Source organism: Aulonocara sp. 'chitande type north' Nkhata Bay, linkage group LG6 (genome assembly GCF_057382095.1).
Source record: "Aulonocara sp. 'chitande type north' Nkhata Bay isolate Kocher_YH1m ecotype deep benthic linkage group LG6, A_spYH_male_GT1.1, whole genome shotgun sequence".
NCBI lineage: Eukaryota > Metazoa > Chordata > Actinopteri > Cichliformes > Cichlidae > Aulonocara > Aulonocara sp. 'chitande type north' Nkhata Bay.
In genome coordinates, this window is record NC_141349.1 from 32,056,528 (window position 1) to 32,072,591 (window position 16,064).

General features: G+C 40.3%; 1 protein-coding gene across 2 annotated transcripts in view; it reads left to right on the forward strand.

The window, feature by feature from the left end:
- The window catches only part of LOC147328148 (zeta-sarcoglycan-like), a 393,854-nt gene that overhangs the window by 262,345 nt on the left and 115,445 nt on the right, over positions 1-16,064 (forward strand). For both annotated transcript variants that reach the window (XM_086296321.1, XM_086296320.1), the window contains one exon: positions 6,224-6,325. In XM_086296321.1, coding sequence (XP_086152447.1) covers positions 6,224-6,325 — 102 coding nt within the window. The remainder of the gene's footprint in view (positions 1-6,223; positions 6,326-16,064) is intronic.

Sequence of the window (16,064 nt, forward strand, 5' to 3'; positions counted from 1 at the left end):
TTTTGCAGTTTGTAAAAATTCATAGATATGCCAAACTATCACCTAAAAATGGTCATTTATATTACTCACTAAGCATTCACAGAAATTATTTTGAATTCAACTTTTATCCAGTGGTATATCAAAATGAAAAGGTCCAAATTAACTTTTAAAAAAGTTAATATTTTGCCATACAACGCTTTTTTTAAAACCCTCACATAGTGTCTCAGTTCAACAAGCCAAGGAGCAACCAAAGCAGTTTTATAGTTTCCCAATTTGTGCATCCCTTAAGCAATTTTTCCAGCTGTTTTTTTCTAACCAAAGGTGACACTGTACTCACTCCCTCTTGCTCTCTGTTTTTCTCTGGGTCTACTTGCTGACATAAAAGGTTGTATGAAAAATTACAACACTCCTGAATATTAGAAGCCCCTGCAAAATAGTTTCCCAGCCTATCCATCATCGCAGGGACACACAGACCTATTATGTGTCTTTGCACGTGCATGTCTATGTTTGGACACTGAAAAGTCATTGTGGTAAACATGTCTTTCGTTTGTATGTGACTGGTGTGGGTGTACTGTGTGCATAACCTTGCATATGGTATTGTTTCATCTAATGGGACAGTTTACTAGTTAACCTCGTCATGATAAGGGAATCCATCATTCCCTTTAAAGGCACTGTGTTGAATAGGACATCTATAAATGTGCACATTCTGTTTACCGTACGTATAGGGAACACAAACACGCCCATTCTAGGTATGTTGCATCAACCCCACAGCACCCCTACCACAGCTATACATGGGATTCCCGACAGGATAGATGTGTGATTGCAAGTAAGGCCATCACACTGTTTCTCTATTAAGCTCTAGTACAGCAGTGTCAATATTGGCCTGGCAAAATGTCCAATTAGAGGTGCTAGGTGGGTTTGGAAAACATGAAGGAGGCTGAAGTTTTTCAGCTTTTCCTGCTGGTGAAGAACTCCCCCATAGCTATTCACACTAAACCAGAGTGGTTAAGTAATAGATAAACAGTTAAATGACAGAAAAATTCATGGGTTTTTTTTTACTGTATAGTATAGACATTTTGGTTAAAACAAGAAAATCTTCATCAAACAACAAAAACTTTAGGTTTTATAAATAGAGGACAATCTGGGCAGTGAATTACAGACCGTTTTCTGCTTTTCACACTTTTATCATGTAAAAGAACTGACATATGCTGTTGATATTGCACTTCTTTATCTTAATATAAAATATCCCATGAATTAAGTGTATAGTTAAAAATTGAAGTTTTACTTGTCCAGCCCACTTTGGCCCTCGATGTAAAATCACTTTAGAAATATAGGTTAACTGGTCTTAAAAGCATTCTGGTATTTGAAATGCTGCATCATGTTTTCATGACTTGAGTAAGAAACAGTAGTTCATGTTTTGAATATCATGCTTTTTCTTTTATCATACCTGTGTGCAAGCAACACCATTACTACCTGGCAACTTCTTATTTATGGTTGTTACTCTTTCACAAGAAGACCCTTCATTATTGTATTTCACAGACTTTGCGGTTTTAAGGAAGTGTGTCTTTGACATTTGATATATCTTTTAAAATTTTCATATATGGCAGCCTTTTTTATATATTTGCCTTTCATCATTCTCTTTATTTAAAGTAAATAGCATTAGTGAAAAAGTAGTTAACCCTGAAGTGTTTTGTGTTTAAGGGTTTATTGATTCTGAAAACCTCCCTCAGGTCCTTCTCAGGCCAAGAGTGCAAATGGGAGAAGCTTGCCTTAAGGGCTTTCTAACAGAATTATTTTCTTGTTCTTTTGCATCTGGTTTTCAGGTACACTTTGGTTTGATGTAGGCAAGAAAATGGCTTGGTTAGGTTTAGAACAATCGAGGTTCAGGGTTAAAATAACGTTAAAAAATATCTATTTCAAAAAACTATCTGCAACAATAGCTCGGACGTTTCATAAGCTCACACTTATTTCCAAAATAAGTCAGTACTAAGTAAGTATAGAGGCAAGGGAGTGTACTTTACTGTGTAATGATGACACAGAAAATGTATCTCCAGTAGGTATTTGGGGGACAAGCACCTGTAGATTTCTTAGCAAAGCACACTTAGTTGAAAAAGACATACAAAACATGTAGATTTCCATTCTCTTATTAGCCATTGTAATTAAAGAATGTTGGCAGATAAAAGGTTTCTTTGGTCACTAACTCTTCCTACAGGATGAGAATTGGTAAACACATACATCTTCAGCTGCTGAAGGTTCTTATTGATATCACATATTAGACATCTTCATATTCTCTAGCAACCACATAGCACCAAGCTAAAATTATCTTTTTATACTTGTACCTACAACAAAGAAGGTATAAGGCATGGCTTGAAAAATATTACTTTTTTTCATTAATGAATGGTTACTGTTATCCAACTGTTATCCAACAGTAAGGTAGGTAATTATGTATTTATTTGGGGGGGGGGTTCATGTATGCCCCATTACTCATTGTTTTCATTGTTTTGTCCTACAAATTTCTCCAAGTTGCTCTTACAACCAACTTGCACTATTACAATTTGAAAGGCTCTGCTGCTTTGCTGTTGCTAACAATTAATGATAATCAATGGGATCAGAATCACTATTTCCATGAACACTTTGTCAAACATTTTGAGCATGAAAAGGAAACTGGAAGCCAAGCAGGCAAGACTAATCTGTTGTCACTGAATAACACATATTTCAGTTGAAGCTGGAAAAGGTTCAATACAGAATGTTTTAGTTCCACCTCTGAAAAAAAAGTCACTTCACAGACTGTCTGACTCATAAAACTTCAAATAGCAATTGCACTGCGAAGTAATGAGACAGTAAGACAGTTGCCATCTCCCCAGCCTCTATTTACTTTGTTTAAAATTTCTTGATCATTTTTCCAATTTTTGTATTTTTTTTACTTCTTTTTTTTAAGCATTTTAACTCATTTCTTTTGATTAGTAAACCCTTCAGAGTTGTTTTTATGCTTAATAACTGAATAACTGACAATAATAACTGCTCAACAACTCTTACGGAATCAAAAAGACTCACCAAACTCTAACAACACTATATTCAACACATCTGTTACACATTTATGGACTCTGCACTCTCCTAACCACCGATCTGCTGACAGATTTTTAATTTGGTGATAGAAAGACATAAGACATGTAAAAATCTTGAACATAGGGATGTCCTCTGGTCTGAGGTGCTGGGGGGACCAGTTAGAGACCAGCAGCTGGACGTCAATGGTTGGACTGGTGGACTACTTCAGTGAAGAGTAGACAACGTCTGGCTCTGGTTTAAAGTCTCTGGTCTTGTTTGGTCTGATGGTTATTTGTCCATAACTGACTTCGTCAGTTGTCACTGCTGAGTAGACAACAGCTGGATCACTGTCTTTTGTGTGCCACGGACCATTTTTTTTTCTTTTTCCTGGATCACCTGTTGAGAAAGAAAAAAGAAAACAAGCAGAAGAAGACGAGAGCAATAGAATAAACAACATCGTGATGATCTATGGGAATATAACAGTAAATACTAAATGTTAAACATTATTGTGCAGCACGTAAGATCGACAGCACACAGTGTGCTTTAAGGTATGAGCATTAACGTGCTTGTTTTTAAAAGGTTCCTTCATGTAATGATCTGCTAGAGGGTGTGGGGGGGCCACAGCCCTGTCCACCAGGGCATGAAGCAGGTATGGAGGAGATCAAAACTCCAGACATCCAGAGGCCCTCAGAACACAAGAGACCAAGGAAGACCAACAGAGGGGCAGCCGTGCCAGTATCCCAGAAAGAGCTGACGAGAGTCCCAGATGAGGGCTCACTCAGCAGCTGCGGAGCATAAGCCAGGGGGGGTTGTAGTGACGTGCCTGGGAGCTCCTCCGGCAGCCAGCTGTGCCAGAGTGCCCGAGCCCCAGGCCGAGAGGCCTGACCCAGGTGGTGTTACCCTTTTCCCTGCGGTGGGGAGATGCAGACCGCCCCGACTCTGCAGCAGCAGGGAGGCCCCACATTCCAGACCGCAGTCGGACGGCCAACTCCTCCTCCTAGCCCTCCCACTCCAGCAGGCCGCAGAGAACGGGGGTGTAGAAGACTCCAAACCTCCCTCTGCCCGCTCATATGTAGTGTTGATGCATGTGTGTTCTAAGGTGCATTTAAAACCCAGGAGGGCATGGAGCTACCTGCCAGAGAGCAGCAGGTAAGCGCATGGTCCCTCCTGCTAGCCCTCAATGTCTACGTGTATTTAAAATTGAGAGGTGGGCAACGACGTCAGCGGTGAGGTGTACACCCTGATGGTAATTTGAAGTCCGTGTAGCGTGCCCACCCCTAAGATCCTATATGTATATGTTATGAGAGTGTGAGTAATGTGAATGTCTAAGTTGTGAGATAATTGATCTGATATACTACAGGAGCTGCCTTTTTACTCTATTAGAGGCTTGACTTTCTTCATACCCGGCATGTCTGTTTTAAAGGAACTGAATTTAAGCCATTTTTATCAAACATAGTCAGCAAGCTCATCAGAAACATTGCTTTGATGTGAGCAGAAGCACAAGCCTGAAGCTGCTTTTATGGTCGAGCAGAAGTAGGACAGCACGTCTGCCTGCAGTGAGCTTTGTTGTCAGATGGAGGCATTGTACCAAGTATGTGGTACAGCAGGTCTGTGGGCCACTCTTGTAAGGAGAGCAAAGTTATGACATACAAAGTGCAGAAGTGGAACTGAGTGTTAAAAACAATGAAAATTTCCACTGCAGCCTCTGTCTGTGCTTTTGATGCTGTAATTTTTGATCTTTGAAGTTTTTACTCTTCCGGGCGAACTCTGCTGTTGCACCTTTCTCTATTTCAGCCCACTTGTCAACCAATTGACATTCGACAATCGCTTCTGTCATCTGCTTCCAGCGTCGCATAGTCAGGATCTTGGAGAACTGCATTGGGGCGTGTCTGGGGGGGGGGGGGGGGGGGGGTGAAACCCCCCCTGCCTCCCGTATCATGTACGCATATAGACACATTCATGAGACCATAAAACCAGATTTAGTCAGAGCAGTGATGCGCATATTTATATAACCCTTAGTTATCATAAGAGCTTTTAGAAATTTAGGGAAAACATTAATTTATAATTATCAAAATCTTTCTTGGCAGTTATTGTAATGGCAATACAAGTTAATAGCAGTTCACAGGCAATGCAAAGTGAAAGAAAGTTCATTTTAGTACAAAGCCTTTCTTAGAAGATGGTTGCCACAACACATCCTTCTTCCAGTTATCCTCTTTTTCATTTGCCAAACTTCATGGATTTCTTTGATATGTCTTTCTGACCAGCTAAAATTTGTTTCTACTGTTTTGTTTCCGTGTTGTAAACTAAATGGTTATCTGCCACTCCATTGCTTTGACTAGGATAAAGCAACTATTGCGTTAGCATAGAAAAACTAGAGCTCTCATGAGACTTTGTTGCTGAATGCCAAATCAATAGAATATGTGTATCCAGCATGACTTTATTTCCAGTTACACATTGTTTGTCATTATTTATTTCATAATTACATAACATAATTGGTGTTGAATCAAATGATAACGTAATAAATGATAAAAAATAATGATTCTCCATTGATAATTAAATATAATATTTATATATTGACCATTGATGAACCCAGGATTTGAGAATAAACGCTGCTTGTCAGTGCCTAATATTACTCAGTATTTGGTATCTACAGAGCCTTAAAAGCTGTCAACATATTTTCAATTATTTCCATTTAAGAGCTTCAGGTATATATAATTGTGTCAAGTACTGCTATTCACACTAATTGATAAAGCAAAAGAAAAAAAGCTTAAAATTATTTATTTATCCTCCATGTGTTGCATAGGAGCTTGGATTTTGTAAACTTAGCTCCCTTGTATGTTTGTTTTTATGAAATATATTTATTAGTAGACGAATAAGGGGCAACCACATTAACTATAGGCATTCAAACAATTTTGTGGAAAACACTCCAACTGTGCCAGCATGGGAGTGTTTTTCCCATGCTGACACAGTATGCACAATAAAATGAAGAAAAAAACTGTGTAACTTCTCAGATTACTGTGTGTGTTTGTCTGCTTGTGTGTAATATCATTGTACACTTTAATAATACATTGTTGTGCCCTTTTTAATATATATAATAGACAAGCAAAGCAAAACACTGGATGAGAATTTCATTTGTATTGTTTTGGCTTGTCATTAACTTTTTAAAAACTGTATTTTTCTATCTCGTACCTTTTTCTAGGATGGTATGGGGAATCTCCGGGTGACCAAAGAAGGAGTGAGACTTGAAGGAGTGTCAGAATTCTTATTGCCTTTATATGTGAAAGAGATCCAGTCTCGTAGGGTAAGAACACGTCCATTTGTGTGTGACCATTTGCATGTGACCATTTGGATGTATATGTATATATAACATTATGTGTGTCTGTGCTCTATACTGCTAAAAAAAGCCCTGCCCCATTATAGAAGAAAGATATATGAGTTGATTGCGTGCCTCTGTGTACACCTCTGTTTTCCAGCCTCTATAATTAGCAGACATCAGATGGTGTTCCCTGCAGTCAGGGTCTATTTGTTATGTGTGTAACATAATATAGCTGTCTCCATTCATCATACACAGAGTCATCATCGATCTCAGCAGCTAAGGCAACATGAAAACTTACTTTACAACAACACTTGTGTCAGTGTGTGCACATGTGCTTGTTTATGTTTTTATATGAAATCGAGCAGGGGGCTTTGTCATGCTGCTACAAAGATATTGTATGGGTGTATTCATGTTGAGCGAATGTGATTCGAAGAGGCTGATATTCAGTTGCACAATAAGAGATTAATGGTACGGTAAAGTAGAACAGAAAGAAACAGGACCATACATTTATGAATGATACCCCATTTTTTTATTATTGTTTTATTAGTGTTCAACTAAAATGCTTGGAAGATAAATGTGTATAATCCAAACATTGCTCAGAGATGTTCTATTATCCAGATAAAGCTAATGGTTCTTCAAATCAAATTCAAATCAAATTCAAATTTTATTTGTCACGTACACAGTCATACACAGTACGATATGTAGTGAAATGCTTGGACAACTGCTCGTGACCTAAAGAAAACAAAAAAGGAAAAGGCTATGAATAAGATAGGAAATAAATATGAAAAATTAAAAAGGGTAATTTTAACTAGGAAGGAATAAAATATAAATTAAGGTTAAAAATGAAATAACTGTACAACACAAATTAGAATGAAGGGTAAATTTAACTGGGAAGAATAAGATAAAGATAAATATATAAATTAAAGTTGAAAATAAAATAACTGTACAACAAAATACACAATACACAATATAGAACTATATAAGAATGTATGAAGAAATCTAAATATAAATAAATATATACACAATAACAGCAGCTGTACAAGTATTAATCGGAAATGAAGAATATAGTGACCAGTGTTGTGCAAAACCAAAGTCCAGAAAGTCCAGTGTGTGTGTAAGAACTATATGTGTGGGTCAGTACTGTGTGGTGGTGTGATTGAGAGACCGTATCGCCTGCGGGAAGAAGCTCCTCCTCAGTCTCTCTGTGTTGGTCTTCAGGGAGCGGAATCGCTTTCCTGACCTCAACAGAGAGAACAGTCTGTTGTTGGGATGGCTGAGGTCCTTCACGATCTTCCTGGCCTTGGTCCAGCACCGCCTGCTGTAGATTGAGTGCAGGTCAGGGAGCTCGGAGCGGATGGTGCGCTCAGCTGACCGCACAACCCTCTGTAGAGCTCGTCTGTCCTGCATGGTGCTGTTCCCGAACCAGGTTAAGATGTTTCCCGCCAGGATGCTCTCTATGGTGCACGAGTAAAAGTTTCTGAGCACCTTGGAGGGCAGTTGGAAGTCTCTCAAGCGTCTGTGGTGGTAGAGACGCTGACGGGCCTTTTTCACCACGGTGTTGATGTGACAGGACCATGACAGGTCCTGCGTGATGTGAACTCCGAGGTATTTGAAGCTGTCCACTCTCTCCACTGGGCACTCGTTGATGACGGGGGTCTGGTAGTTCCTCTCCTGCTTAGTGCTGAAGTCCACTATCAGCTCCTTTGTCTTACTGACGTTTAGAAGGAGGTTGTTCCTCTGGCACCAGTTCTCCAGATTCCTAATCTCCTTCAGGTAGGCCGTCTCGTTGTTATCAGAGATCAGGCCCACCACGACGGTGTCGTCAGCAAACTTGATGATGGTGGTGGAGCTGGTAGTGGCCACACAGTCATATGTGTACAAAGAGTACAGCAGGGGGCTCAGAACACACCCCTGGGGGGCTCCAGTGCTGAGAGTGGTGGAGGCTGAGACATGTCCGCCCATCCTTACTGCCTGTGGTCTGCCAGTTAGGAAGTTGGAGATCCACTGACACATAGATGAGCTGAGTCCCAGATGCTCCAGCTTGGTGGTGAGTGTGGAGGGAATTATGGTGTTAAATGCAGAGCTGTAGTCTATGAAGAGCATTTTAACATAATTCCCCCTTCTAGTGTCCAAGTGAGTGAGTGATGTGTGGAGGAGATGAGAGATGGCATCGTCTGTGGAACGATTTGGACGGTAAGCGAACTGTAGTGGGTCCAGTGTGTCTGGTAGTGAAGAAATGATGAAGTCTCTGACCAGGCGTTCAAAGCACTTCATCACTACTGAGGTGAGGGCTACAGGGCGATAGTCATTGAGAGAAGCAGGGTGGGGTTTCTTCGGGACAGGAACAATGATGGACTCTTTGAAGCATGTGGGGATCACCGACTGAGATAAAGAGATGTTGAATATCTCAGTGAACACAGGAGCTAGCTGGTATGCACAGTCTCTTAGGATGCGACCTGGGATGCCGTCTGGTCCTGCTGCTTTCCTGGTGTTCACTCTCTTGAAGGCTCTCCTTACTTCATGCTCGGAGATGACGAGCACGTTTCCGGTGCTGGCAGTATCTTCCTGTCTGTAGCCGTTAGCGCCGCTAACACTAGCATTGTTGGAGACCTTAGCTGCAGCCTCGAAGCGAGCATAGAAAGTGTTCAGCTCGTCTGCCAGAGTCACGGCCGCGTTCATCATACCAGTTGTTGGTGCTTTATAGTCCGTTATTGTCCTTAGTCCCCGCCACAGGCTCCTAGAGTCACTCTGTTGGAGTTGTGACTCTAGTTTCCTCCCGTAGCGCTGCTTCGCCTCTTTCACCGCCCTCCGCACGTTATATGACGCGGCTTTGTACGGGTCCATGTCCCCCGTCATGAGTCCCGTGTTGTAGGCAGCGGTGCGGGATCTCAGAGCGTCGCGGATGGTTTTATCCACCCACGGCTTCTGGTTGGGAAACGTTGTGATAGTCTTTGTCTCCACGGTATCATCCGCTAGTTTCCCGATGAATCCCACAACCGCTTCCGTAAACACGTTGACGTCATCGTCGGAGCTGTTTCTGAACATGCCCCAGTCTGCGTCATCGAGTGCGTCCTGTAACGCGGCCACCGATTGATCCGTCCAGCGCGCGACCTTCCTCTGAACCGGAACTTCCTGTTTCAGCCTTTGTTTGTATTTTGGCATGAGGAAGATGGCGGCGTGATCAGATTTGCCAAACGGAGGGCGAGATTGTGCCTTGTAGCCGTCCTTGACCGTAGTGTAGCAGTGGTCCAGTGTCCTTTCACCCCTGGTGGGGCAGGTGATGTGTTGATAAAAGTTCGGCGCTGCGCGTTTGAGGTTGGCGCTATTAAAGTCCCCCGTCACAATAAGCGCAGCGTCCCGGTGTTGTGTCTGGTGCTGTGTGAGTGCCTCATGCAGCTCGCATAAGGCGGTGACCGTGTCCGCTTGTGGTGGAATATAAACGGCACTTACAATGACCGATGTAAATTCCCGAGGTAGATAAAAAGGACGACACATGATGGACAGTAGTTCCAGATTTGGTGTGCAGGAGCGTGTGAGAGGAACAACGTTCGCACTGTTGCACCAGTTGTTGTTCACCATTAAACACACGCCGCCTCCCCTTGACTTCCCCGAGTCCCGTGTCCTGTCCATGCGGTGAACCGAGAAGAACACGGCCGGCTGGATGGCGTGGTCCGGCACCGCTGGGTTCAGCCATGTCTCGGTGAAGCAGAGGAGATTGCAGTCCCGAATGTCTCTCTGGAACTTTATCCTGGCCCTGAGGTCGTCAAGCTTGTTCTCCAGTGACTGGACGTTGGCGAGCAGGATGCTAGGCAGAGGTGTGCGGTGTGCACGAGCTCTCAGCCTGTTCCTGACGCCGGCTCGCTTCCCTCTAGGCCGCCGCCGCTTCCCTTTGTTCTCCCTCGAGATCTCACTCGGCCAGCTCGGATCCGGAGTTAAAAACTTCGAATTGTGAGTACATTGTATACCAATAGAAACAAGAGTGTCACTGTCATACCTAATGTACCCAATGGTGATGATTTTGCCGATTTAGAAACGCTGAAAACTAACTTAAAAAACAAAGACAAAGAAAAAGTGGTCGGAGCAGTCGTGACGGCAGCCGACCTCACCGGCGCCATCATATTTCACATGAAGTGTGACAAGTAGGGTTGTAGAATAAGTAAAGGGGGATGAACACAAATGAAGGGGAGAACAAAGAAGAGAAGTGAAAAAGGCAGAAGTGTCATAAATGTTTTTAGTTGGATTCACATTCACATTGTTGCATAATATGGCATGATAATCCGAAGAAATTTGAAAGAATCAAGAAAAAAAATATTGTGGCGAGCTCAGACAAGGAGGAAACAGAGGTGTCCTTTGGTCTTGCTTCCCGCGAGTTAGCCAGGGAGCACAGCCGTTTATTAGCATTCACAGAAACACAACAACAACAAAAACGCGCTCTCTCCACCCAGAAACGCACAGTCGCCGAGAGAGCGCGTCACCTGTAATCATGGCAACATAACTGTGCCGCCTGGAACAACAGAACATAGCTGTCAAACCCCAAACAGCCCTGACCCGCTACAATATATATTTTAAAGTGTATTTGATCACTTATCACAAAGAGGAAATCTGTCAAATGCTTGTTTAAAAATTGCATTAGTCATAAATTAGGGAAATAATAAACTGAGCTCACATTTTTATACCAAAATTTGAACTTCTCAGAAATGAAGCAACGATAATATTCAAAATTACATTCATTTTGACTGATCCCATAACATTCAGCATAATATTCAACAATTATTCAATTTTCTGTTCAGGAATGCAAGTAAACTATAATTTGGCATCTCAATCAAAAACTAATAATGTGCATTGCTATTTTTTCTGCTTTTTTGTCCTCATTACTCATTCACTTGAGTTCATACATGAGCTGAAGTGATTGAATTAACCTACTCAGTAGTTTGATGTAATAATTCCTAATGGCATGCCGAAAGTAAAATGATTTACTTGATGGATATTGTTTCTAAACACTGTAGCTTCTTTCTATTCAACAATATATATCTTCAGCGATGTCAGAGAAATTGCTGTTAATGTATTCCAGCATTAATATTTATCAAGTGTAATCTGCCATCTTACTGTATTCCCCTGAATACTTTATACTCACATCAGCGACTTTATCTCAATGTCCTCTCTCTAGTATTGCCATGAATGACGCAGTATTGTCTAATCTGAACATAGAAATTGAAGTACAGTGGTCCCTCATTTATCGCGGGAGTTGCGTTCCAAAAATAACCCGCGATAGGTGAAATCTGCAAAGTACCCAACTTTATTTTTCACGATTATTATAGATGTTTTAGGCGCGTAAAACCCCTCACTACACACTTTATACACTTTTCTCAGAAAGGCACAAACATTTTCTCTCTTGTTTAAACACTCTCAATGTTCAAACCTTTGTAGAAAAATAAGTCCAGTATTATAGAATGAAACCAAACAACATTTCGTCGCATCCTGTACAGGAGACTCGGCACAAGATTGATTGACAATGGTCTACAGCCACTCGGGACGCAGAACACAATGCGCTATAATAAAAAAAAAAAAAGGTGAACCGCGTTATAGCGAGGGACCACTGTACATGTTATTAACCTTGTCTCACGAAGTCCCTTAGTAAAATTTTCTTAGTAGGTATAAAGCCAATTTAAGTCACTTGAGTGATAACAGTTTGCTTATGCGTGTCTTTTTAGCAACACACTGTGTGCTTTGGCTGTATGTGATTTTCTGCTATTGTGTCTCTGAGTCATCATGTGCACCTTTTTACATAGCTTTCATACTTTTACCCCCAAATGTTTCTCCTTTACTTTATTTTGAATAGATATTGATGTTTTGTGTTTCTGTGAAGGCCGAGGTATATTTGTGTATTTGCAAGTTTGTGTGCTTGAGCTGTATGAATATATTGCTTTACATGAAAGCAAACAGCAGGTTGCCCTCACATTTTCTAAAGAGCATGCATGCTCTTATTTTGATATTGACAGTTGCCACACTTTTACTGTGAAGTTTGTTTGTTTGCATTCAGGGAGAGCATGTTGAATAAGAAGTATCCCCCCCCCCCGAAAAAAAAAATCTCCTTAAGAACCTTAGGTCTACTGCTTGTTTTGTGAACTGATACAGAACCATAGTAAGGAATAGAAAAAGAAATAAGCCTAGGAGGAAAAATAAGGTGCAGGAGAAAATGCTGTGATAAGGGAGTATATTGCAAAGTTAATTTAAAAAAAGCTACAAATGTCGCTTTATCTTACGCTGTTTAGCACCTGCTGGGCAGTACAAATCATCAGATTTTTCCTGGATACATAACAGAAATTTTGTTGCATCTAATTTAAAGAGAAAACATTTCCCCCAAATGCAAAGGCTAAAATGCACCTGATGACAAATTTCCTTTTCAAAAGTTTTTTCTAGTAGACAGTCATTCCAAAGTTTGAATTGTGCAATGACATACCCCACAACTTCTCATAGAATCGAAGCGATCACTGAATAAATATCCATAACTTTCCATGACACAGCATGCCCAAACCTAACCATAAAAAAACTACCATGAATAAATAAATATGCAATTCTAAATGCCTTTACTCAGTTATATAAGCTGGCCCTAATGATTACATACTGGAATAAGCTTCCTTTGAAATCATAAACATATCACATTATTAATTGTTATACATGATATTTGGTCATCTTGTCTCTTTTCGACAGTCTGCAAGTATGTAATAGTTCAAATCACACCCATTCACAACCTTTGTAAATACAAATCATTTGACCGTGTTGTTTGTGTATTTATTTATTGGCACGTGGCTATAGTAGTACTAAAAGCTTAAAAGCTCATTAAAGACAAAAGAACAGCAAAGTTATTAGCATACATTTTGTTTAAAAAAAACAACCAAAAAATATTCTCATGGGGTAGCTCCACATTTTTGATTTGACAGATTTTTACGCCAGATGTGTACAGGATATGTTATCCTGCGAAATTATAATGCAAATCTAAGACACTTTGAACATTTTCATGATGTGAAATACATCTCTTGCTCTGACAACACTGCTTGTTTTAGCTTGTATTTGCTCTGCAGAATAAAATGCAATGTAAATATAGAAAAATCCATAAATATCTATGCAGCTGAAAACATCAGTATTCTTAGTGCTGTTTAGTGGACTTTTTAATGCTTATGTATGCACAACCATCAGGGTTCTGTCACTGGAGTTTTCCAGAGTGTTCCAAAATAGATGTCTGCAATTAATGCAGATAGTGATGCAGTTCATCATTTATTATTTTGCTAATATTTCTCAACTGCGGATAACTTTTTTTTTTTTGTCAGAACAAAACTTTTTATTAAATACATACCATCCCTTTTCTCTAGCAAGGTGCTTCCAATCTATGAAATGTAAATGAATGGTCAAGAAATGCACAGATACGGTAAATTAGGATTTGGTTTAAGTTTATTTAGCCAACTGAACTTAAATGAGTAGTCAGCTGTAGGAAGTTCTGCAATAAAAAAACAAACAAAAAAACCTCCTTAGACAAAGAAGATTCAAGTGTTGGCAACCATGGTAGGAGATTGCTACATTAATTAATACTCAGAGGTTTTGTATAGTTTGGGCGATACAGTATTTCTACATGCCATCAAAAAGAAGGGAAGAGTTAGAAAAAAAAACTCACAAAAGTGGGGCCACAAAAACAGGGGAGAAAATCGAAAATAGAGCCTGAAATTGTGGGATCAGTGGGAGGCTTCAGCTCAGATATGTGTTTAGCTGTTCACCAGAAAAAGTCTAGGATTTGAAGAGGAAAAATATTTGATTGTGATAAAGAATAAATTTCAATCAGAACTGTGACAGATTTATTTTTCACTAAACGGTTTGTTCCCATAATATGAGCCCAATTTTCAACACAAGTGTTTGGTGTCCAAAAGACAGTTTGATAATCCACAAAAGTAAATAAATACTGCAAATATGAAAAGTTTAATAGCTTTTTCAATTTTAGAAAAAAATATATGATATAAAGAAATGTAAAAGAACAGAGGAAAAGGATGAAGATGACATCCCTCCCACACAATTATGCCTTGCTCAAAACATCACATCTTTACACACAAACATTTTGCATAATCGAGGCCATCCCCCAGCAGTGCATTGTCAGAGCAGTAAATGGAACATTGTGACTCCAAGTGAGAGCTAAATACAGAAAACTGCATATAAACCACACACTAACAGAAAGAGAGACATGGGGAGAAAGTAGATTGGGGGGGTGGGTTGTATAAGCTGAGTGCAAGAAAGAGAAACATAATCGCTGAGAGAGGAAGGGAAGGAATAGAAAAAAGAGGGAAAGGAGGTCACAGTGAAGTAAAGAAGTGAGAGGGAGGCAAAGAGACACATGCAGGTATAAAGAACAACTTCAGAAAGACTGAAAATACCAGATCTAACTATGCCAAGTTTAACATCCCAACATGAATTGCAATTTTTGGCATGTTGTTTGTAGACCTCTGATTGTGTTTCACATTTTTATTGGGAAGGACAAATGTAAGGACAGTGTATTTTTGTTACACCTGCCTTACAGGTAAATAGATTACTGTGTAGGCTGAGTGTGAGGTCAGATAAATCAGCATTGCTCACAAATTTGGCAAAATAAACCTTTCGGCAAACTTATTTAGATTTGTTTTTAAGCCAGGTTTTAATGATGTGCTCAGAGATTTTGGGGGAGAAACAGTTGGAAGTTATGCTGTTTGTGTGTGTGGGGGGTGTATGTGCACGTGCACAATTGCAGGTCATGATCATAAACCAGAAGAACAAATGAGGAAGAAAATAACACCTAGAGTACACCTAAACCATCAGCACACATTCCCAGTGTTTGAGTACTTCCCAGCATACTTGTATGGTGTACCCAGTACATATAAAGGCTGTGTGGGCACAGAATGAGGCCCGTAACAGATTAATGGTTAATCCAGGTGCCAGCCATGCTTGGAAGACACCAGACACATTAGTTTGTATGCATTCTGACAGTGTAGAGCTGCATAGTGTAGGACACTTCATTTGCTGCTTCCACTTAATTTATGCTGAGCAATTAATCAAAAATTAATTAAACCCAACATTCAGAATTAGTAATCTATGTGATCTGACTAATCTAAGTACTTCTGTTTTCTTTGTTAATGTTTTCCTCAGTGGATATGTTGTCATGTGACTCCACCCCATCCAGCTTGTGTCACGGAAGCAATATGAAAAAAAGCACTGAGCCTAAACCACAAGTCAAACAGCTTATACTAAACAAAAATGCAACATATTTGAACACATTTTGCAAAGATGAGTGTGACATGAATGAGGACCCGCACACACAGTTCGCATGTTACTACACGTTTTATTTGTTTGTGGTTTTTTCCAACACTCGGTCGGGTATGGGTGTGTGTCAGTCACACACACAACCACAGCTCAGGTCCTGGCACATCGTTCATAGGGGAGACATGATCAACTGATGGAGCTCAGGTGTGTGTCAGCCTCCTCCTCCCCTGCAGCTGAGCCACAAACCACAACCCGCCACAACGACATTGAGCAAAAAGAAATTAAATGTAAAACCTGTGGAAAAAAACAGTTTTACTAATCAAAGGTAATACCATTAATCTGTTTCAGCATCTGGAGCACAATCATATTAGCAAAAAATATCCTAGCTTTAATAGCTGAGCAAATTTAAAGTACAAAATGTCCTTTTACTTCCCTCCTGAATCTAAAA